The sequence below is a fragment of the Musa acuminata genome, chromosome BXJ2-2 (assembly GCF_036884655.1).
Source record: "Musa acuminata AAA Group cultivar baxijiao chromosome BXJ2-2, Cavendish_Baxijiao_AAA, whole genome shotgun sequence".
In the NCBI taxonomy this organism is placed as follows: domain Eukaryota; kingdom Viridiplantae; phylum Streptophyta; class Magnoliopsida; order Zingiberales; family Musaceae; genus Musa; species Musa acuminata.
The window spans coordinates 27,336,072-27,358,325 of NC_088339.1; the positions used below are offsets into that span (position 1 = coordinate 27,336,072).

The 22,254-nt window shown below is 39.3% G+C and overlaps 5 protein-coding genes across 10 annotated transcripts; 2 read left to right on the top strand and 3 right to left on the bottom strand.

The window, feature by feature from the left end:
* Positions 1 to 1,197: 1,197 nt before the first annotated feature.
* LOC135605718 (uncharacterized) lies at positions 1,198 to 4,566 on the bottom strand. 4 transcript variants are annotated; one of them, XM_065096137.1, is made up of 8 exons: positions 4,299 to 4,566; positions 3,278 to 3,385; positions 2,934 to 3,124; positions 2,361 to 2,505; positions 2,104 to 2,219; positions 1,800 to 1,862; positions 1,631 to 1,699; positions 1,198 to 1,511 (listed from the first exon to the last, which is right to left on the bottom strand). In XM_065096137.1, exons 3-8 carry the CDS (start codon positions 3,120 to 3,122, stop codon positions 1,440 to 1,442), a joined length of 654 nt encoding a protein of 217 aa, XP_064952209.1. In that variant the 5' UTR covers positions 3,123 to 3,124; positions 3,278 to 3,385; positions 4,299 to 4,566; the 3' UTR covers positions 1,198 to 1,439. The 4 variants fall into 4 exon arrangements, with proteins under 4 accessions (XP_064952209.1, XP_064952208.1, XP_064952206.1 ...); XM_065096136.1 differs by having other exon boundaries at positions 3,278 to 3,423; XM_065096134.1 differs by lacking the exon at positions 4,299 to 4,566 and having other exon boundaries at positions 3,278 to 4,265.
* Positions 4,567 to 7,629: 3,063 nt separating this feature from the next.
* On the bottom strand, positions 7,630 to 8,480 carry LOC135605003 (photosystem II reaction center proteins PsbY, chloroplastic-like). The gene has a single exon (XM_065094670.1). It carries the CDS (start codon positions 8,338 to 8,340, stop codon positions 7,735 to 7,737), a length of 606 nt encoding a protein of 201 aa, XP_064950742.1. The 5' UTR covers positions 8,341 to 8,480; the 3' UTR covers positions 7,630 to 7,734.
* A 2,204-nt stretch (positions 8,481 to 10,684) lies between these two features.
* Positions 10,685 to 11,931, bottom strand: LOC103972526 (vignain-like). The gene is made up of 4 exons (XM_065094671.1): positions 11,496 to 11,931; positions 11,186 to 11,421; positions 10,972 to 11,112; positions 10,685 to 10,891 (listed from the first exon to the last, which is right to left on the bottom strand). Exons 1-4 carry the CDS (start codon positions 11,929 to 11,931, stop codon positions 10,685 to 10,687), a joined length of 1,020 nt encoding a protein of 339 aa, XP_064950743.1.
* A 2,683-nt stretch (positions 11,932 to 14,614) lies between these two features.
* On the top strand, positions 14,615 to 15,508 carry LOC135605004 (cyclin-dependent kinases regulatory subunit 1-like). Its single transcript, XM_065094673.1, has 4 exons — positions 14,615 to 14,654; positions 14,793 to 14,890; positions 15,006 to 15,066; positions 15,181 to 15,508. Exons 2-4 carry the CDS (start codon positions 14,838 to 14,840, stop codon positions 15,349 to 15,351), a joined length of 285 nt encoding a protein of 94 aa, XP_064950745.1. The 5' UTR covers positions 14,615 to 14,654; positions 14,793 to 14,837; the 3' UTR covers positions 15,352 to 15,508.
* Positions 15,509 to 17,004: 1,496 nt separating this feature from the next.
* Positions 17,005 to 21,946, top strand: LOC135605720 (uncharacterized). Of its 3 annotated transcripts, none has more exons than XM_065096141.1 (7): positions 17,005 to 17,163; positions 18,453 to 18,614; positions 19,177 to 19,352; positions 19,452 to 19,524; positions 19,854 to 20,019; positions 21,400 to 21,521; positions 21,633 to 21,946. In XM_065096141.1, the coding sequence occupies exons 3-6, from the start codon at positions 19,187 to 19,189 to the stop codon at positions 21,499 to 21,501; spliced, it is 507 nt and encodes a 168-aa protein (XP_064952213.1). In that variant the 5' UTR covers positions 17,005 to 17,163; positions 18,453 to 18,614; positions 19,177 to 19,186; the 3' UTR covers positions 21,502 to 21,521; positions 21,633 to 21,946. The 3 variants fall into 3 exon arrangements, with proteins under 3 accessions (XP_064952213.1, XP_064952211.1, XP_064952210.1); XM_065096139.1 differs by having other exon boundaries at positions 21,717 to 21,944; XM_065096138.1 differs by lacking the exon at positions 21,633 to 21,946 and having other exon boundaries at positions 21,400 to 21,617.
* Positions 21,947 to 22,254: the final 308 nt, after the last annotated feature.

Consider the following 22,254-nt stretch of genomic DNA (forward strand, 5'->3'; position numbering starts at 1 on the left):
TCCAGAGAAATGTTTGAATGATCATGATTGATCATTGAACTCTGAGAGAGAGAGAGAGAGACGATGATTGCTTCAATGGTATATTGCAGATTCCACAAGAGTAACATTCCTCAGCATGGCAAGAGCTCATGACAAGGAAATGCACAGTAGACAGCAAACTTTTCTGAAGAAGAGACAGCTCCAAGTGCAAGTAGCTCCCCACCACACTCTGGTGTTAGATTTGGTAGACAAAGATGCCCAATTGCGTGAACCCTAACCTTGCCAAATCCAGGCTTCCGCCAACAGGGTTGCATACCCAATTCTGCAGATGTTACCCAGCAGAGGAGCAGGGTTTGCTTCTCACTTTCTCCCCTCTATGCTGATGCCCTTCTAAAGCTGGAGTGAGCCTGCTACTTGTCTGGATGAGGATGACAGGAAAACCCACTAGGGTTGGTGACTTGACTGGATTGGAGGAATCTGGGATTGATGGGCCATGCAGATTCCAGGGACTTATGATTGGCCAAGGTGTCATTTCTCCTAAGAATAGGCATTCCATCAGTCTTCTCAGTCCTCAGCTCACTCATACTGTCTTTTGATTGAACAAGGAGAAAACCATCATAATTATATCTCTCAAATCATTCGACTGTTCAGCTTTCATATGGAATGGAATGATTCTTATTCTTATTATGTATTATTATGCAGAATTGAATTTAGCTGGTTTTTCAAATTGGATTTTTGATCTCCATCAACTATGGATGAGATCATGATCATCTTTTTGATGGTGGGAGCTGGATAGCATCAATGTTAGAAGGTATAATTGCAAAGGTTCTTCATTGCTTCATATTTATCTTTAGGTTCGAATCTTAACAAAGATGGAGCATGGATATTTGACTATGATTGTTCTCTCTGTGTGAATAATTAAATAGTTAATGGAACATTCAATCCATATACACAATTATTCAAAAATTAGTGTGTGTGTGTATTTTGAAGTGTTGAAATGAGGTATATGTCAAGAAAGGTTGAGAAACTATCACAAATACTCCTCAGAAAGTAAAGTTTCTTTTCCTCTAGAAATATTGCAGACCAACACATTGATCTAGTCTGTGATGTTTCCTGTTATCTCAATGGCACAATGCAATCAGAATATGAGACATTAAATGGGCTCAAGTCAAAAAATTCACATGATATTCACTAATTAATGAACATGTGTTTTGGTATTAGTTGCAATGAGAATTTCACGATAAATTTTTTCTTTATTTCCTCATGCATTACGAGTAGACTCGTAATCAGAATTTACAATAAAATCTCAGAGACAATCGACAAACATGGTTATAGACAGCTTCAGGATCTCCTTGATTCTGAAATGTTAGTTCATGCTTACAACACACCATGTCAAACTCCTCCATTTTGGAAACAACATGAATATACTTGATTCCTTCTTTAATTCATCAGAAGAGACCTTATGAGTATAGAGTCCTCAATCTCTTTGCAGCATGAATGAAGCCTAAAATGACCTCCGTTTCATCCAGTTTCTTCGTGCAAATGAAGTGGTAGATAAGTTTTGGATGTGAGAAAATGAACATGTTTATAGCGAGTTAAAACGCATACTGAACGAACAAGTAGCTGTAGAGGAAGACTGGTGAGTGAGTACCTGAGAGAGGAAATGGTGCTGCACATCATGGACCAGTTGTTCCTTTGTTGGACTGGGGTTACTGCTCACCTGGGTAATGTTAAAAGAGTATGCTTTCAAGGTTTTGCAGATGTGAAACAGAAGATCTTTCCAATTGGAAATTTCAATGTCATGCAGCCAAGGAACATACAAGATTGAAGTGTTTCAGGTATCTCCACAAGGTGGCGGTCTCGAGTTTTGACAATCTTACCCTCTGTTAATGATCTACAAAGTGTAAGCATGAGTTCCAAATACATCTACCTCAGTCTACAAGCTAATGACAAGAGGACACTCTTGTGAATTCAAATCTTTCATTCGGATATACAATAACACAATCAGGAGATCTCTCATGCACTTTTATGTTGCAATGACATCATAGTCATGCATTGATATCTCCCAAAAGTGTAAAAGAAATACTCAATGTGATAAAAAGATCCTGAACAACATCATCTTACCGTTCGAGGCTTAAAACCATGGGAGTGAATGTTCCTTATGCTACTTTGGCCGTTCGACTTCCATGACCTAGTATGTCGAATCCTTGACTTTCTTGGTTTGTGAAACTCTGAACCAGCTGTCGGTAGAAGATGATGATTCATAGACATGTAAAAAAAAAAGCTGAGTGAAATACTAGCCAGTTATAGATTTAGTGCTCACTTGTGGATGTTAACTTTTGCTTGTTATCCAGACTAACTCGAAAAGAGTAAAAGCTTACTGTAATCCATGTCTTTTTCTCCCATGTCTGAGCTACTGCAGAAAGAGGTATCACAATCGATTTCATCATCTTCGTTTCCAGTTGGAGCTTCCAAAACACTCAAAGCATTCCTTTGCAGCTTTACTTCCTCCCCATTTTTCAGGACCTGCATTCACATATGCAATTCATTCTTCACCAAAAGTCATGTAACGTATGAAGATTTTAGAAATATGTATACCAATACATTAATCAAAACAAGTGAGTGTGAAGCATAACAAAATCTTTGTCTGATAATGGAAAAATCTGTAAGTAATCTTCACAGTCAACATTTATCAAACATTTTCCTGTCAGTTGCTATAAAAGATCCTCCGACAAAAAAAGGTGACAAATTTCACACAAAATAAATCTGAGAGCATAGTATAAAGGAACAAATTCTCCTTTGTACACATAAAACAAAGTAGAAAGTTCAGTGAGTACAAGAAGTACTATTAGTAAAGAACAATAGGATCCACAAACCTAGCTCAATTTCATTCATGTAAAGATGATCATGATAGCGAATGGAAAAGGATTGTGTGTCAAAAACGAGAATGTTACCAGCCAATGCCAGCCACCAAGACCAACAGCTTTCTTCACGACTCCTTTCAGCCCGACCAAAACAGATTTGGTTCTGTTGTTACCAGTAACAATGACTTTGGTGTGCCTAGGAAGCACTGAGAGTTCTTCATCTCCACTTTCTTCCTGAGAAGGGGATAGAGTATGAACAGAGCACAACTCAGCCTCCATTTCTGCAAAAGTATGTAATACATTATTTTCAATCGATTGAGAAACCATCAGGTTCGATCAACTGAAGTGCAAATGAAGCAATAAAAGATCTAAGAATGATATTATCCTGCATTACCGGAATCTGAGGTGCTGAAAGTTACAATATAGAAAGTTACCATGTACAGTTCCTTCACCAACCAAATGATGGTAAGATTAGCTTGGTAGCACAGGACAAGCTCTCGCAAGTTGCACTAACATTTAGGAAAGGGCCAGACGAGGTGAACCTGAATGATACGAGTAGATCATCCAATCTACACAGAAGCTATTAGGGACAAACTGAAAAGTCAGCAAACTTCATGAATTATAGGTGCAACTCGTTGGTCATTGTCAGACAGCTAAAGAGATGTGATAGCAAGCCAGCCTTGTGGTGGGACTGCAATCCTAGATTCAACCCCAACAGGCCGGTTGATACGCCACAACTTGATGAAATAAAGAGAGAAAATAAAGAGAGATAAACACTTGGAACTTTCATGTCCCACCGTTCAGAAAATTATTGATGAAAGACACAATGAGTGCTATTGTGCCAAACTTTGTGAAAGCGATGTATCTGAAGCCTACAGGACTAGAAATAACTACAATTTCACCTAATTCCGCACACTGATGAACTTCACCTTTTAGGGTTCATCCTCTTCCATCTTCTATTACAGATTCAAAAGTAACAGAAGGCATAAATTTATACGCAGGTATTCCATGTACAGAGTACAAACAAGCAAGTCAAGTCGTGTGGATTCAGTATGTCAAGAAGTGGCGTAGAACAGGATCGGAATTTAACATCAAAATCACTCATTTTAACACTTTGCAGCTTCACAGGAAGACTAATTACTTAACAATCCAGTAGAACAATTCACAGAATACAAGCAAGATTTATCGGATAGTCATGTATATATTTGATCAGTAAAAGATGCAATTTTTAGACTAGAGAGGTTCGAGACGCTTGTTTTTATCTCCAATGAAATAAAAATTAGAGTCAATCAATTTCAAGAACATCCCAAAAATCCAAATATCTTACTAAATTATATGAATCCAATCGCGACCCAAAACGTTAAGGAATCAAATGGATCGAAATCAATCCATAGAATCCCGAGAGAACAGAGATAAAAGCAATAAAAGGAAACCCCGAGGAATTCGAGAAAATACCACAATGTGCGATCCAACGAAGCAGAGAAGAGGAGCGGGAACGATCTGCGAAAATGCAGAGAGTTTAAGCCGCGGAAACTACGGGACCAAGGTTTTCCGCCATCAAAAGAACAACCTTGACCTCCAAATCGTCGTAACTCCACGGATCTACGTGAATTGGTGCCTGGAATTGGGATTCCTCGGGATGTGTTTCCCGTTGAGGGAAGGGTTTCAGAGCAACAAAGCAGAAAGAGAAGTTACTTGAACGCTCTCCAAAACCCATGCTGGTAACGTACACCTTTGAAGCCTATCCACAACTCGGCTTTGCGGCTTCACAGACACCCAACAACGTACCTCTCCGTGCACGCAGGAGAAGCCCACGCTTGTGGGACCCGCCTCTGGGCTGAGCATTCGGAGCCCGTACAGCGAATACGTGGTGGGTTTTCCTGGTCGAGACATTCGTCACGTGGTCGGGTCGGCATATAAGGTTTGAGATGACAATAACGATGGAGCCCACCAATACGTTCCATTCTCTGAAATCCTGCACTCGATGAAATTGTTGAGAATTAATATTTAGAAAAGGGTAGTATTAAATGAAATTAATATGCACGTCAATTGGAGTTTTGAGATAGGAGTAGATTAATAAGTAATTGAAAATTTGGATTTAAGACAAAGTTCATTAATATTCCTAATATCGATAGCCATTACATCTATTTGGGGTTAAAATATTACACATTTACCCTGCACATATACCCCTATCAGTAAACCCATCCAAAAGCCAATATCAATCATGATTACCATATGTTAGCCTCTTTATTTATATATATATATATATATATATATATATATATATATATATATATATATATATGATGAGGATAATAACGGCGACAAGACACAAGACTCGGGCTGACGTCAGCTGCTCCAGATGACGCCTCACGCCTTGATCGACCCGACAACACCTAGTTAGCTCAGGCCGAAACGTCGACCAAGGCACATAAACATCATACTCAAGCTCGGTCCTTCACGCCACGCCAACACCAGTGTCAGACGCTACCAGGAGTACGAGTCTGCCCCCTGCAAGTGGGCACATCAGGAAACAGTAAGCTTCCCTATAAATACCCTCGCATCCTTAACGAGGAAATGGGGAGAGAGGCAGAAGACATAACTTAGCTAAAGAAACCCCCTTTACCATCCACTGACTTGATCGTCGGAGGGGTCGGGCCGAGCACCCCGACTCGACCTTTGTGCAGGTGCGAAGCCGAAGGTCCCCACCGGACGCACAGGCGAGGAGTATTCTCCCGACAGAAACGACTACCTCGTCTCGATCGGACACCGCGATCGGCCACCTCGGCAGTCTCGAGGAACGTCCCAGGGAGATCCCCGTCATCCGGACCCGAAACAAGCCACGTCGGCCCCGAGGCCACGGCTTAAAGTTGTTTACCCTAACAATATATATATATATATATATATATATATATATATATATATATATATATATATATATATATATATATATATATATATATATATATAAAAGATTTAACACACAGAAAACCTTCAATATGCAGAAACAAAGATCAAAATATTAGAAAATGAAAAGAAAAAGGAAATGATGGACCATAGGAACATAAACACGGTCACAGAAACTAGGATTTGTATTGCAGAATAATACTTGTTGCATCTTGCAAATTGCAGGTCTAGAAATCTGATGAATCATAAGGAGAGGAGGAAACCTTGTAAAACAAAATTAAGTTGATCTGACTCTCTCCATTGCCACCTTTCTCTCTACCTTACTTATTCTTTGTGGCGGCCAAATAATGTGTGTCACTCTCCCTTGAACTAAGCCCAAAGGAATCTGCAGCACAGGTAAATTTGTCAGTCCTTGTTTGTGATGAGACAATGATCGAATTTACCTTAACAGCTAGAGCAAAAGATCATAGTATAGGAGCATTGGAAAAGCCTTGGAACATTAAAACTGCGTATAGATCATTAAGACTGTATATGATCTTTTAATGCTGCCGTGAATGAGTCTTCGGTGCAAGGTTTTCTCTGTTATCTCCCAGTGCAACTAGGTTATTATAATTGGTCCACTCGACAGGATTGTTAATTATCCATCTTCCAGCAGAAATATTGGATGCCTAATTTTAGTATCTTCAAGTGTCATCATGGAAACAGATGTCCCTCTAAGGAGGATAACCTATTTTCCATTTTCCAAAAGAACAAATTCAGCCAAAATTATGAAAGAACCCTGAAAAATTGTCATTATGGAAATTGATGTAACTCAAAGGTGATCTTTATGATCCAGCTCCACAGTGCAGTCAGAATTAAGGACCTAAACATCACTATCTCATAGATTCAAGTTCTGAAATATGGATTGATGTCAGACTTCATATTCTTTGTCTTCTTCATTAAATTCACAGTCCATCACTCCAACAATTCTTAGCCACAGATGCACTACTGACTATTGCATTATGAAGAGATTCCTTGTTTGTGCCTTCTGCTAGAAAAAAGATAGAAAAACATACATGCGTCTGCTAAGGAAGTCGCTGAGATTGCAGAATTGGAGGATGAACAGATAGAGAGTACATCAAGGAAAAAGTGACAGAAGAGGGTAGACAGGAGGATCTTAAGAAGGATAAAGCACCAGAACAGGTGGGTGGGTCATCTTTGTTTCTCATGTTATATCCATAAGAAATCCCATGAGACAATGGCATTTTTTATATGGATTTTTATCCCTTTTTCCTTTCAATATGTAGATAGCATTGGATGAAGCTGCATTTTTTGTTGGATTTGGTCTCAATTGATGGGACCTGGGATGAAGTTGTACAAGACCATGTTGTTGAATGTTGTGTGGAAGCTGGACTTTGTGATATTGCAAAGTTTATCCTCTACAGGGAGTAAAACTTGATTTTTCTACTAAGGTATGATTTCTTTCTAGCTTTCATAGCCAACTTCCACTAGGATATGAAACCCCTATTGAGGTGTTCTTCGATTTGAGAAGAAGTGTGACATCCCAATTAGTTCCATATCTAAAATGGGTTAAGACTAAGTTTGACTTATAGGTCACGTAATATCTACGTGTCCATCAAGAGTAGACCATATTATTGGTACGACCTAATCTCATGTCCATGAAGTGATTCTCATGTTCGAGTGGCTTTCGATAACTTTAGAATTAGAATTAATTCTCACGTTAGAGTCATCATTGCTACGCTCTCTTGCATCTCTGATTAAGGATTAAAGGGAGGATTGAGCTTCAAGCCTACATATGTTTGACTGATTACACCGGATGGGCTGCAAATGAATCATCCACAAGCTCTTAGCAGTGAAGCTAAATGAATCGACATAGCAATTATAATATGATACGACTTCTTTTAATTTTATTTTTTTTGCAGGATGTGACACAAAATTTGCATAGCTATTAGATTGAATCTTTCGACGCTGAGACAATTCATGATCACCCGGACCTCATCCTGTTGAGCTGGTTCAACGCCGGCTGCAGAATGTTGTACAGGACCCAAAGAATGGCCGGAGCTACGACGAACAACAGGAGCAGCCCCCTGTTGTCACCCGAGGAGGAGGCGTCGGCCACCGCCATGATCTCGGCCGCCGACGCGCCCGGCGTCGACATGAACCCAGCGGCCGCCAACCCGCCGCCGAGCCCCAGACTGACGACCACTGCCTTCTCGGTCCTCATCCTGTTGAGCTGGTTGAGTGCAGGCTGGAGGATGTTGTAGAGGACCCAGAGGACGGCCGGGACGATGGGGAGAAGCGCGAGGCCGCGGTTGTCGCCTTCAGCCACGTCGGCGATCTGCTGAGCCGCAGACGCCGCGTCGGAGCTGATCAGGCTGGCGAAGATGGCGCCGGCGATGGCGCTGGCGCTCAGGGAAGAAGGGATGGTGGTGATGGTTGTCTTGGAAGCTGCTGCTGCTGCAAGTCCTTTGGGGAGGTTTTGGAGGGTGAGGAGAGAGACTGGTTTGGTTAGGGTTGCCTTTGAGGAGGTGAGAAGGTTTGGAGCAGGGCATCTGGCAGTGAGGATGGCCATGGCTGCCATGGTCGCCATGGAGGAAGGATTCTTCTGGTTGGAGGAGTTGGTTGCTGTGCGAAGGGAGAGTGAGGAATGCCGAGAAGATGTGGCGTTTGTTGGAGAGAAGAATTGAGTATGTTTGCAGGGAAGACAGACGTCTGACAGCGAATAGGGGCAACAGGATGCTGTGTATTAGATTCTCTTCTTTTCCGTGGATTGAAATGGGAGAAATATGGATCTCATGTTCACAACCCATGCATACTTTTCTTATCATCAAATTATTTTTTTAATAATAGTCGATGAACAAATTGAATAAATTTGATTAGTTTAAAAATATTTTTTTATATATCAAGATAATTAAATTTGATGTTAATTAACATTTATAAATTTAGTAAATATTTCTATATTTTATCTTTCATATATTAATTAAAATGTTATTTAAAAAAAGTCTTCAAATCAAATCAGGAATTAATATATTATTTATTTTTATTTTTTCATTCTAGCCCGCATCTTTCTTCTCGCTCGATCGCTCATCCTCCTCCCCGGCTCTTCTTTGATGATCGAATGTATGTGATTGATCTCGATAAGCTTGTTATTGTCCTCTCCCAAAAGAAGTGGTGGTGAGCAAATGCAGCAAAGGGTTTCCAATCCTCACAACACACAATGACGCGAGGGTTCGGTTCATCAAGCCATATTGATCGGATCAGTTCTAAAGAAATATATATATATATATATATTTTTTTTTTTATATTTTTAAATAAAGATTTTTCTTTTTAATGGCCCGCATAAACTATTCAAGGTTGAACTTCCACCCTCGGCCAGCGCTCACAAAGAAGTGGTGTGACTTCTAGCCTTTATTATTTAAGGGGGTGTTGCTCACCCTAAACCTATCTCGGGCAACCAAATAATAGCGGCCATGTCCCTTGCAAAATCGAAAACAAGCAAAGAATATAGCTTGGGTCAAGACGATCTCGATTACCCGACACTCTCCAATAAACGCCACTAGATAGGAGATAGGACATGATAACAGGTTGTAAAGAAAACCTGAGTCTTACCTCGAAGGCATCGCAAGATAGCCCGAACCCATTCAAGAAAGGGTCATACAAATGTTACCCATGTTGACGGGTGTGCAACTCATACTCTGCCGAGATGTAATACCAAGATTAGAGTTCCACGAGGAATGACTCTGTCACGATTGAGTCACAATCATGAGCTCGCTCCATGGCCTTTAGGGCTTGGACAACTCTTACAGAACATGCCCCTTAAGGAAGAACTTATTTGTTCCCTTAAGAACTTATTTGTTCCACCCTCGGACTACTCGAGAACGATGCTACATCCTTGATTGAGATTTAGCTCGAAGAGGTGGAAGAAAAGGAGGAAGACATCTCGACTTACGATCATACTATGGAAGACTTCAAGGTGAGGGTAATCTGAGGTACGTAAAGAGAATACGACCAAGTGAACAAGATAAGCCCCCCCTCCTCCATGGTGAGACAAATGATAGGGAATGCTCCCACCACCAATTGCAACGCGACACTTGGCAATCACCTAAGAGCTAACGTGGAACAACCAGATGAGTGGTCGAAGGAGAGAAGGGCTGACCTAGCACATGGCGAACAACTAACTCTACGTCATCCGGGCCATATGGGTCAGCACCGAATGGCAGAAGTCTGCATAGGTCGACCCACACCTTCAAGAATATACAGGTCAACTGCTCATGCGACCACATCGAACAAGGACAACGACAGGTATTAATGACACATGTACTTTCGGATCGGCTCCGTATGTATAAAAGCCAACCCCCCCTAGCTTAGAGAAGGGGATCAAACCCTTTATAACACAAAAACTATTTACTAACTTGAGAGGGGTGTCGAGTCGGAAATCCCTCCCCTCTCAATATCGACGGGTCGTGCAGAAATATGATATAGGTGGGACGTCTCAAGTCCCATCTCAAGTCGATCACAAAGACAAAGCAGAACCCAAACACAAAGTGTTTCAAAGTGTAGATTCTGTTTCTACAATTATTCTTCTACTTGTGATTACACCATTTATTTCAGCTGCCTCTCTCAGTTACCTACTCTACAAGTATCTGTTCGTCTTGGACCAAAAGAATCTGCTAGAAGTGGCTCAGAAAGCTCGAGCAAGTATTGAACATTCAAATCATCATTAATTTCATATTCTTATCTTATTTCATATAGTAATGTGGTATCCTGCAACATGATAAGTGGTTGTAGCATTAAAGAATACAGTGTAAAGCCTTCGAATGTTCTGCATAAAGGTGAATGATCAAAGCAGCTACTTAATCTTCTTTTGGCAGCAGCAAACAGCTTTCAGCCCTCATCAAAGATGCAGCTTCTTCTGCACTGGATTTGGAGATGTCTTAAGCGGATAAGAAGCTTCCATGGCGATACCACAGCCCCTCGCTGGCCGAGATCCCACGCTGCATCCTCACGTAGCCCTCTTCGCCCCACTCTGGTCCCCATGAGTTCTTCACTATCCAGTACTTCATCCCATCCTTGGATGTCCCATAGCCTACGATGGCCACTCCATGATCCAACTCTGTTCCACAGCTCCCTGTGAAGATACCCTAAACCAAAGCAGCAGAAAAGTGTAGTCTTTAAAACCTGTTTACATCAAAAGAGAAGCATGGATGAGAGTTGTGCATACCTCGGAGTAGAACTGGAAGTCCTGACCGCCTGCTTCGATTGCTACTGATACAGGTTGGTTCGCCACTGCTCTCAGCAACGCATCCTCGTCGTTGACGGGAACGTCCTCATATCCATCGATCACAACCGCAGGAGATCTCTCCTATAAATGACAATGATATGTATAGAGTTTACGAAGAAGATAATGACTACAACTAAACAAATTAACATGTAACTCTTTTTACTTTGCATTGTTCTTGTCGAGCTACATAAGGATAGTTTTCCTCTGTTGTGATCCCTCCATTTCTTTCGATGAAGTCGAATGCATCATCCATCATACCTCCATCGCACCCTTTGTTGGTGTTGGTGTCGCAATCCACCAGTGGTTCCTCTGACAAGGAGATAAGCTCGTTGGTTCTGATATGGTTTATTCCCTCCACCGAAACTACTGTCAAGAAGGCCCAGCAACTTCCTGCAGTAATTCATTCTAAAATTTCATTTGTTTGGATGCAGCACATCAACAAAAATAAAATATTTCGAGCTCACCGCATTTGCCTTGGTCTTTGATAGCAGTGACGGCACCCTTCTGCCTCCAGTCGACGGTAGGAGTTACACTGGTGACGTTCTTGTATAAGAAGCACCCTTCGAGGCTTGCGCTTCCTCTTAGAGTGCTGCGGCGACGAATCCTCGTCCCTGCGTGCGACCTCTTGAACTCCTCCCTCGTCATGTCGCCGAACTTGTTGAGACTAAGCTTGCAAGGCTTGGCTTTCTTGTTGGACGCGAACACGTAGTTAGCGTTCTCTTTAAGAATGTCAAAGAGGATGCGCTTCTCGTCGACACTGCGTGACACGCCATGGTGGCTCTGCCACCTCTCGTACAAGTCCCAGAGCTTCTCCTCCGACGCGGTGTCATACCCAACGAAGGGAATGCTGGTGGATATTAACGCAACGAGAAAGGCAGCGAACAAGAATGCTCTCCCCATGGTGGTGAACGAGGAGAAACCAAACACAGGATGGAAGTAGGTTTAGGGTTCGGAGGACGTATCTATAGAGATGTTGGGAGTGAAGCATGACGACTGGGCGGTTAGGAGATTAGGGCATGGGCATGGGAGAGGATCACTTTTACGTAACTGTTATTGTCATCTTCTTATCCAATGCATGCATGCATACGTCGAAACTATGTTATCTTTCATTTCAGATGGTTGTTTTGATTGGTGGCCCTGAAACATCTCAAACTTCAAATGGAAAACAAGCACAACCCTATGCTGATGCACACAAGCCAGTCACTGGCAAGAAAAAATTGGTAAAGAGGCCTCTACTTCTGCTTCTACCTTGTTCTTGAACTCATCTAGTCGTAGATACCTTTCCGAAGCTTGCAAAGACATGGGTATTCATCCAAGTTTTCTACTTCAGGCAGGAAATGGATAGTAGAAAGCTTTTTTGATCCTTCTGTGGAGGCTTTGATTTGATGAGAGAGGCTTGATTGTAAAGATGTTACTGGAACTAGTTGATACTTAATGCTACTAAAGGATGCAGAATAGTTGACATCATGTAAAGAAAATTTGACGAGTTTGGGCATATGCTTGTAATGAATTGTGTTACTGCCTCTATGATTAAGGAGAATAATACTTCTTAGCAGAAGATACACAGATGTTATAGTGTTTAGTTCAGGTTTAAGAATGGTTGATTTGGTGATTGTTGGTTTAACATACCAATTATCTTGCAAACCAAATAAGAAGAAAGATTAAAGTCAGATAAACAGTTAGGATAAATTAACCTAATTATTTTATGCCCAACAAAATTGATTTATAACTAGAGCATATGTCAATATTGGTACATGTACTCTCATTAGTGTTAATTACACGAAAGAGAAACGAAAAAGGATAAATTATAAAAAAACAACCCAAGTTTCACTCTTTTTTTATTACATGAAAGAGAAAAAAAGATAAATTCTAGAAAAATCAAGTTTTTACCTTTTTTTTTAGAGAGAGCATTTGTTTTTTTCTTTATTTTCTAAAATATGATATTATGCCTAGCCTATACTCGGTCGATCGATGCCTCTACCCCATCGATTCATCGCCTCTGACTCTCGTCTTTTATTCATCACTTTCATCTTTGTCTCATTGCTTCTTCTATGCATTCTCCCTCTCTGCATGTCGACCTCTCTGTTGATCTTGACACCACCAGCTCTCCATCAAGCTAGTAGTCACACCTCCATCATCGTAGTAAGAGTTTGGAAATGTTGGGATTTCAAGGTAAACTACTGAACTTGGCATTATCACAGCTCGATGGTGATTTATATAAAAAAGAAATCAAATCTAATAATATCATGAGGCTATTTATAAGTGTCATATCCATTTATTAAATTTTGTCTTGTGGTGATATGTGAGAAAAGTTCAAAATGGCATCTAATAAATTTTATTTTTATTAATAATTATCTAACACAGAATAACGCATAAGATGTATGGCTGTGATGACTAACACATAATATGTATGACTGTGATGAATTTTGTATACCATAGTCTCCCACCAATGAAATCTTTCTTATAAAAAAAATATTTAAAAGTAGAACATATATTGATGGTAGTATATGTATTTTTATACCTTGCTCAAATCTAACAATTTCATGTTGGTAATTGTTTATAACTAGAGCATACGTCAATATTGGTACATGTACTCTCATTAGTGTTAATTACACGAAAGAGAAACGAAAAAGAATAAATTATAAAAAAACAACCCAAGTTTCACTTTTTTTTATTACATGAAAGAGAAAAAAAAGATAAATTCTAAAAAAACTCAAGGTTTTGTTTTTTTTGTTTAGAGAGAGCGTTTGTTTTTTGCTTTATTCCCATCTAAAGTTTTTTATTTTCTAAAATATGATATTATGCCTAGCGGTCGATCGATGCCTCTACCCCATCGATTCATCGCCTCTGACTCTTGTCTTTCATTCATCACTTTTGTCTTTGTCTCATTGCTTCCTCTATGCATTCTCTCTCTCTCTCTGCATGTCCACCTCTCCGTTGATCTTGACACCATAAGCTCTCCATCAAGCTAGTAGTCGCACCTCCATCATCGTAGTAAGAGCAACCTCCACCATCGCAACTCCATATTCACTTCTTTTCTATTAGTCGATCTTATTCTTTCCATCGCCACGATCACTATTGCCCTTGCCTTGGCTCCTCTCTCCATTCACAAGCTTCATGTCGTCCTCCTCCTACTCTTAACTACGTCAACTAACCTATCAATTCACTCATCATCATATCAAACTGCAATGCTTATGGATGATGATTGGACTAATCATGTGACGATGATGAAGACACAATTATTAGCTTGAATCGATGGTGTAAAGATGATATTTTAGTAGGAGAGCGTGAAAACTAAGGTGAGAGATAATTTAAACTTTTAAAAAATAATTTTTTTGCTCAACGGAAAAAAATACTATTGAGATTATGAAAATATATTCCCTGACATCATCATACCATCATCCATCTAATCCGTGTGCGTAATAAGCCGCTATGTTTAAAATTTCAAATTCCGCCCCCCTTAAGATTCGTGACCCCAATGACTTGCTTCCACCTGATCGTTCGCTATTTCCAGATCAAATCATAGCCGTCAAACCTTTCACCGGCACTATATATCACGCTCATCGGAGGAGCGGATCTTATCTCTCTCTCCTGGTCTTTGTGACGCTCTCCCCAAATCTAGGGTTCGCTCGACTCTTTCCTCTTTGTCCCCACAACTTTAGTCTTTGTATCGATCGTTTCTCTTCGATAGAATGGTAATTCAAATCGAATGTGCTGATCTGATTTGTTTTTCGTCCTATCTATGGTGGAACTTCTCGCAGTGCGATCGATCGAGGCGGAGAAGTTGGAGCGGAAGGAAGATCGAAATGGGTCAGATCCAGTACTCGGAGAAGTACTTCGATGACACCTACGAGTACAGGTATTCGTCGCGTTCCCTTGTAAACCCAGTTTCTACGAAAACTGTCGCAGTTCTCGTTCAGATGCCTGCCGATTTTGGCTATATCACCGCCCGATCGTTCTTTCTTCGAGTGTAGGCATGTGGTGCTCCCTCCGGAGGTGGCCAAATTACTCCCCAAGAACCGTCTCCTCTCTGAGGTTAGCAATCTCGCTCCTCTAATACTAGGGTTTCATCAAAATCATTTCCGCCCCCTCAAAACCCTTCAACAAAGATTCAAATACTGATTGAGTGGTTTGTGATGGGCGTACCAGAACGAGTGGCGGGCGATCGGGGTGCAGCAGAGCCGGGGATGGGTGCACTACGCGATCCACCGCCCGGAGCCGCACATCATGCTCTACCGGCGGCCGCTCAACTACCAGCAGCAGCAGGAGAACCCGGCCGCCGCCGCAGCAGCTCATGCTGCCCAAGTTCTCCCCAAGTAATGTACTATAACCAGCAGTAATAACAGCGCAAGAAGAAGAAGAAGAAGAAGAAGAAGAAGCCCTCTTCTCTAATCCTTATGCTTGTTGAACTAATCGGAAGTAGTTTGTCTTGGTTTGCTACCACTACTTGTGAAATGGCAGTTCTAATTTGGCTTTTCGTCCTCTGAATTCCTCTTTTCTTCTCCCTTCTTTTTCGTGCTTGAAATCTCTTTCATAAAATGGTCGCTCGGTGTTCAATCTCTTGAAATTTGTTCCTCATTTTGAGAGTCGTGGTAGCATTTGCACGACCCGAGTGATCGGTGTTCGGTTAACGGTGATAGCTCGATGCCGTCTTGTTTGGATCTAAATTGCTTGGAACTTTGATGGATCGGATTATTGGGATGTATAGGTAGGTGACCTGTGCAAAAGAGAAACAAGTGTTTATTAGGAATTCTAATAATATTAGGGAACTAATCTCATATGCTGCTTTGTATAATGTTGAAATCCAAGCTCGCTATAAAATAATCGTATATAAATTATATGATTATATCGACTATATCAATTATATCGATTTTTCTATCCTATTACGATGTCAGTCGGATAAAAGTGTCTTTTTTGGGCTTTTCTTCTTTTATGCAAATTTCAAATTGTGCCCCCATATTTCAAGTAATATAGCACAGATTCCATGATTCATACGATGCTTCTCTCTTTGCTATACCCATTTACTTTTATTGATCATTAATATTCGTCTTCGATTATCTCCCTTCGGCCTTGAATATATCGATTCATGTTTTCTCTCTTTATTTTATTTTTGTCATAATTTTTATTTGAGTGTATTCTTTCTCTCTTCGTTTTGCCTCAGAGAGAGGAGAAAGAGGAACAATACGATTTGTTTTTAGGTTTTTGAAGTAGAGGATTAGATTGATCCATAGCAATGACAAATGATCCATTTATTTGAAACGATTCAACATACGAAGCAGTCAAGTGGGAATTATGCCAAGTCGTGTTAGGATACACAAGGAAATATGAAATGTTTGGGATGCCCCTTAGAATATTTGAAAAGGGCACTGTGGTAAAAATCTAAAAAGGTATTCTTTTAGCTTGCTATTTAGAGATCTTCTTATTATTCACAATCTATCAAGAAATTAATAACATAATATTTTACTATTCACAACTCCTTTAATTTTATTTTTACTTTTTTTTTTCTTTCCTTATAATCTTGCTTGCCCACACTATTCTCATTCTCTCTATTCATCGCCCGCGTACTCTATTAAACAGTTTGCAAAGACTCGAAACATAATATTTTTTTAATTAACATAACTAACGTAGAAGATGATGTCTTGGAAAAAAAAAGAGAAGAGAATTGAGGAAAGGATTGAATTTTTTTTTTAAAATAAATTATAAATTATGAAAAATATATGTTTATTTTAGAAGGGATGATATAAAAATATTCAAAGTACTTACGGATTGTAAATATTAAAAAAATATATAAATAGTAATTTTTTTTCCGAGAAGTCATTCAATATAATTATAATAGAATATAACTACTTCTCCACGAATTTTCAGTCCTACCCGTTACAGGTCTTCCACGTGTTAACAGCACCGATGGTTCAATAGCGGGGCCCGCTGGATCCCAGCTTTTAGCAATCATGAGGCAGGTAACGAAATGGGTGAGTCGGGTACTGGTGGAAAAGGGATAACGCTAACCCTTTTCCCAGGCTTACGAGTCTCTTGTTCCGGCCGATCCTCTCGACTCCTCCCGACGCCTGATATCTACTTCGTCCGGCGATTCCTCTCTCAATCGGCGGTGCGATTAACTAGTGTAAATTTGAGGTAATCACTGTTTCTTCCCTGGTTCTTGCTTTTCCCCCCCTCTTTGATACGCTGCTCATTTTACCATTGTCAAAAGCTTGGATGTGTTCCTGTTGAGGAAGAAGGCAGGGGCAACTTATACTAAGATTACATGGTAGCATTGATGACTTATTTTTGTTTAGATTCGAATGGAATCAGTTGAGGAGAAAAAAAGGAAATTTTGATAGGTAATACTGTTAAAGACATACCGAGAAGCAGGAAGGGTGACAGATCGTAGCTACATCTGTTGGTTTAGAGGTGTTGGTGGCGAAAATTAGGTCGATGTCCATGGGAGCACTTGTTCTGGTCTGAATCTACTTTATGCATATGGTTCAATTATCTTTCAGCATTTTGATTGAAACAACAGCGAATAAGCGTTTCTAGGGTTTCTGTTCTTGTTTACAAGACGTGGAGTAAGCCCCAAATCTAAATCATTGCCACATTAGTTTAAAAATATCTGACAGGAGGTGGAGAAGAAGGGAATGCGGCATGATTAACATTAATCTAACCTACATCCAGGTGCATAAAACGTTCTTCTTTGTATGCTTTGCATAGAATATCTTGCACCAATTTTCATCTGAAGGAAAAAAATGTTGTAGTAAATTCCATCCATTTAAACAGAGTGATATTCCCATATGTAGTGGACGCCGTATCTATTCTTTATTGGTATTAGTATATCTTTCTATCTCTCTGTTCATTTTTCATTCTGTTCGCATCTCTTTCTAATAGTTTTCTTTTGTTCTATCCATGCTGCTTTCCTGTAATTCTCTATTGCTATTCTTTCGTTGCCTCCTACTCAATATCTGTCTGCAGATGTTTTGGACACCATTGAATGGTATCAAAACCTAATTTGTTTCATTCTTTGGATTGTTTTTTTTTCATAATCTTCTATTCTTACTACATCTATTTTCCCTGAGACGTCCACCTCAACTTGTGGCTTGTGCCTAATGCAACTCAGTGTCCTTAAGCGTTTGATAACTTTGATAAGATGTATCCTAAAATTTAGCTGATAATGCATTTATTGACAAAATGCTAGTTGCAAATTTGTTATTATCATACCAACATCATTCTGTTGATCAGCTAGCTGTAGATGTTAAACCATCCCAATATACTGGGTTGATCAAATGCAAGTTTTCCTTTAGGTCTATTAGCCCTTGAGGCACCTGTAACTCACCAAGAATACCCCTACTATAAAATTGGCTAATTTTGTAGTGAAAATTATAATATCTTCACTTTCCTTGTAAACTCTCAACTTCTTTACTCTTAAGCAGCTACAGGTGCAACCATGCCATGACTAATTTATAAAGATGTGTTAAGAGCAAACTCCTGATGTGCTGAAGATTGTAAAACAGAGAATTGAGAACATCCAGTAGCTGTTGGCGGTATTATCAACTTGCCTCTTTTGTGTTAATCTGGTACATCATAAAACAAAGGTATTTTCTGTTATTTTAAACTAAAACTCCACTCTTTTTGGTGCTACTAATATTGTGAGACACTGTTAATCAGATTCTTAAGGATGTGAGTTGTTGGAAAGAGGTTCCACATTTCTGATAACTGTTTGTAGATAAATATCAGCTCCAAGTTCTTATTATTAGGCTCTTTTAATTTGTGATATGTGGAATCTCCCCTACGTTTTAAAGTAAATTCAGGCTTATGTTGTTGTTTGCTATGTACACTCAATATGCGAAACTGACACTCATTTTTTCACAACTTTTGCACTTGCATTTGACAACTGGTTTTGTTTTTAGCCAAACCCATTGCAAGTCTTTGGTACCCACCACCATCCTGTCCCACTATCTCCCATATTCTTATGTACTGATATTTTTGGTCATTTCTTATGAGAATTGATAGCTATTATTGACGAAGTATGTTACTTCCATGTAAATTGCAGCAAGTTATTCTCTCAGATTACTTTGCCCTGCTTTGCTTGTTTTTGATTGTATGCTGGTATTTCCTTTTCCTTTTCGTTTTTTCTCATGGCATGTATCTTGACAGAAAGTTTGATATGGGGACACTAAATCCTTTGTGGTTCTTCATGAAGAAGTCTATGACAGTGGCTCTGTTTGGTATAACAATTTCTGACAGATATGCCACTGTTTATTCTTTAACGGGTACATCTATGAGTCCCACATTTACAACAAGCAGTCCTGGTTTTCCTGGATATTTGAAAGGTATATCCTTTGTGAAAGCAATACAAGCAAAGAATGATCAAATGTTCATTGGTTATGTAAATAGGAATCTGTCAAAACTGATCAGTAGAATGATCACAGGTGATATTGTGCTGGTTGAAAAGTTCTGTCTTGAAAAGTATAAATTTTCACGTGGGGATGTAATTGCCTTCAAGTAAGTTATTTAGAAGCATGCTGTAGCTTTTATTCGTAACTACCTTTTATTTGGAATGACACACCTAGAGCTACCTATTTGCTTGGCTTCTATATGTATTGTCAATTAGTTTGCATCATATGGGAAGTTGAGTGGTTGTATGGATGAAACTATGGGAAGTTTGAGTGGTTGTGCATCAGCATAGGGTTGTGCTTGTTTTCCAGTTGAAGTTAGAGATGTTTCAGGCCCACCGATCAAAACAACCATCTGAAGTTTGAGATGTTTCAGGACCACATTGTAAGACTTCTTTTAGTTTTGTGATCTTATATTCTTCGTTTGATGTTTTGCAGATCCCCGAGTGATCACAAACGGGAATTTGTCAAAAGACTAATTGCATTGCCTGGTGATTGGATGCAAATTCCAGATACATCTGATATACTGAAGATTCCAGAAGGTCATTGCTGGGTTGAAGGTGACAATAAAGAATTTAGTTTGGATTCGAGACATTTTGGCCCTGTGAGTTGCACATTTCTTTTCTCTTTTTATTTTTTTCGCAATTTTTGGATGATTCATACTCTATTGCTGGCGTCTCCGTTGCCAATCAAGCAAAACCTGTGAAGTTAACTACTAGCTTTTAGGCATCTTATTAGTGAGTTTTACACATAAATTCTCCCCATTATGTCTTATTATCTGATGGTGCTAGCACTCCTGACCTACTTAGTGTAGCAAAAAGACCTTCACATGGTGAAACTGGGTGGACCTCTATTTATTGAATTAGTGCTGCAATGTTTTGGTCAAATTTCTACTGGTTTTTTAAACTAATCACAATGATTACCTTCCACTGTTTTCCTTTCTTTCAAAAGATAATCCTTCAAGGTTCTGCTTTTTAATAGGGTTGAAATATATTATTGGGTATATGCCTTTGTTAGGAGCAGTTTTCCTCTAGATGTCTTTGTCCTGACACTTGCAATATTGTTATTTGCACAAGCAGTCTAAGCATGTTCATTGGGACTACGAGGCACTAAAATCCACCATTTACCTGATGCAATCTGTCCTTCTTGCCCTTTTTATTATGTGTATTCATGTATAAGCATTCTGCTTGCCCTGTGCTTCACTATGCAGGTACTGTAGTACTATGCATTTTGTACTGTGCCCTGCGAATGCATGACAACAGTAATATTTTTTGTATTGATTAACCAAAAGTAACTGAGCTAAACAAAGTAATCTCTTTTACGAGTGCTGCAGACTTCAATAACTTAGTAAGAATGCACAAACTACAACTGTAGAGAAACACATACATTTGAATAGTTAAGAATTGTTGGAGTGATGGACTGTCAATTTAACAAAGAAGACAAAGAATATGTAGTCTGACATCAATCCATATTTCAGAACTTGAATCTATGAGATAGTGATGTTTAGGTCCTTAATTCTGACTGCACTGTGGAGCTGGATCATAAAGATCACCTTTGAGTTACATCAATTTCCATAATGACAATTTTTCAGGGTTCTTTCATAATTTTGGTTGAATTTGTTCTTTTGGAAAATGGAAAATAGATTATCCTCCTTAGAGGGACATCTGTTTCCATGATGACACTTGAAGATACTAAAATTAGGCATGCAATGTCTGGAAGATGGATAATTAACAATCCTGTCGAGTGGACCAATCATAATAACCTAGTTGCACTGGGAGATAACAGAGAAAACCTTGCACCGAAGACTCATTCATGGCAGCATTAAAAGATCATATACAGTCTTAATGATCTATATGCAGTTTTAATGTTCCAAGGCTTTTTCCAATGCTCCAATACTATTATGATCTTTTGCTCTAAGCTGTTAAGGTAAATCCGATCATTGTCTCATCACAAACAATGACTGACAAATTTATATGTGCTGCAGATTCCTTTGGGCTTGGTTCAAGGGAGAGTGACACACATTATTTGGCCGCCACAAAGAACAAGTAAGGTAGAGAGAAAGGTGGCAATGGAGAGAGTCAGATGAACTTAATTTTGCTTTACAAGGTTTCCTCCTCTCCTTATGATTCCTCATATTTCTAGACCTGCAATTTGCAAGATGCAACAAATATTATTCTGCAATACAAATCCTAGTTTCTGTGACCGTGTTTATGTTAGATTTGGTCGATCCCCATCACACTCGTATTAAAGAGGGAAGAGAAACCACTGCCCTCTCAGGTGAGAAATGACTTATCTTTGCAGGTTGGACGCATGGAGAAGAATGCCACCTGATGCTCCTTGCGACATTTGTGAGCACCATGTTCCAACGAGCGTTCTTGGAGCTCTTCGCGTAAGAGAGAAGGCATTGTTCTGATGATATGACCGCAGCAAATGTAAATGTGTAGCAATTTACTATTTATAAATTTTTTTTTTATATTTACAATCCGTGAGTACTTTGAATATTTTTATACCATCCCTTCCAAAATAAACATAAATTTTCTTAATTTATAATTTAATTTTTTAAAAAAATTCAATCCTTTCCTCAATTCTCTTCCTTCTTTTTTTTCCCTCCTCTTTGACCTTTTAATCATGGAAGGTGACATAAAATGATGAAAAAAAGATAAATAATAAAATGAGATAAACTGAAGAGAAAGATATGAAAAATAATTTTCTTATGTTTGCTATAATGATTTAATGTTTTTAAGATTATGTAAAGTTTGTGATAGCTCACAAAACATCATCTTCTACGTTAGTTATATTAATTTAAAAAAATATTATGTTTCGAGTCTTGCAACAGAGA

Coding starts and splice junctions, on each gene's coding strand:
- LOC135605003 (XM_065094670.1), bottom strand. CDS start 8,340: ATGGCGACCATGGCAGCCATGGCCATCCTCACTGCCAGATGCCCTGCT.
- LOC135605004 (XM_065094673.1), top strand. CDS start 14,838: ATGGGTCAGATCCAGTACTCGGAGAAGTACTTCGATGACACCTACGAG. Junction 14,891..15,005: donor GATGACACCTACGAGTACAG/GTATTCGTCGCG, acceptor CTTCGAGTGTAG/GCATGTGGTGCTCCCTCCGG. Junction 15,067..15,180: donor AGAACCGTCTCCTCTCTGAG/GTTAGCAATCTC, acceptor TGGGCGTACCAG/AACGAGTGGCGGGCGATCGG.
- LOC135605718 (XM_065096137.1), bottom strand. CDS start 3,122: ATGGAGGCTGAGTTGTGCTCTGTTCATACTCTATCCCCTTCTCAGGAA. Junction 2,506..2,933: donor TTGGTGGCTGGCATTGGCTG/GTAACATTCTCG, acceptor ATGTGAATGCAG/GTCCTGAAAAATGGGGAGGA. Junction 1,863..2,103: donor ATGGTTTTAAGCCTCGAACG/GTAAGATGATGT, acceptor GATCATTAACAG/AGGGTAAGATTGTCAAAACT.
- LOC135605720 (XM_065096141.1), top strand. CDS start 19,187: ATGGGGACACTAAATCCTTTGTGGTTCTTCATGAAGAAGTCTATGACA. Junction 19,353..19,451: donor TTTTCCTGGATATTTGAAAG/GTATATCCTTTG, acceptor GAATGATCACAG/GTGATATTGTGCTGGTTGAA. Junction 19,525..19,853: donor GGGGATGTAATTGCCTTCAA/GTAAGTTATTTA, acceptor GATGTTTTGCAG/ATCCCCGAGTGATCACAAAC.
- LOC103972526 (XM_065094671.1), bottom strand. CDS start 11,931: ATGGGGAGAGCATTCTTGTTCGCTGCCTTTCTCGTTGCGTTAATATCC. Junction 11,113..11,185: donor AACAATGCAAAGTAAAAAGA/GTTACATGTTAA, acceptor TGTCATTTATAG/GAGAGATCTCCTGCGGTTGT. Junction 10,892..10,971: donor ACTTCCAGTTCTACTCCGAG/GTATGCACAACT, acceptor GCTTTGGTTTAG/GGTATCTTCACAGGGAGCTG.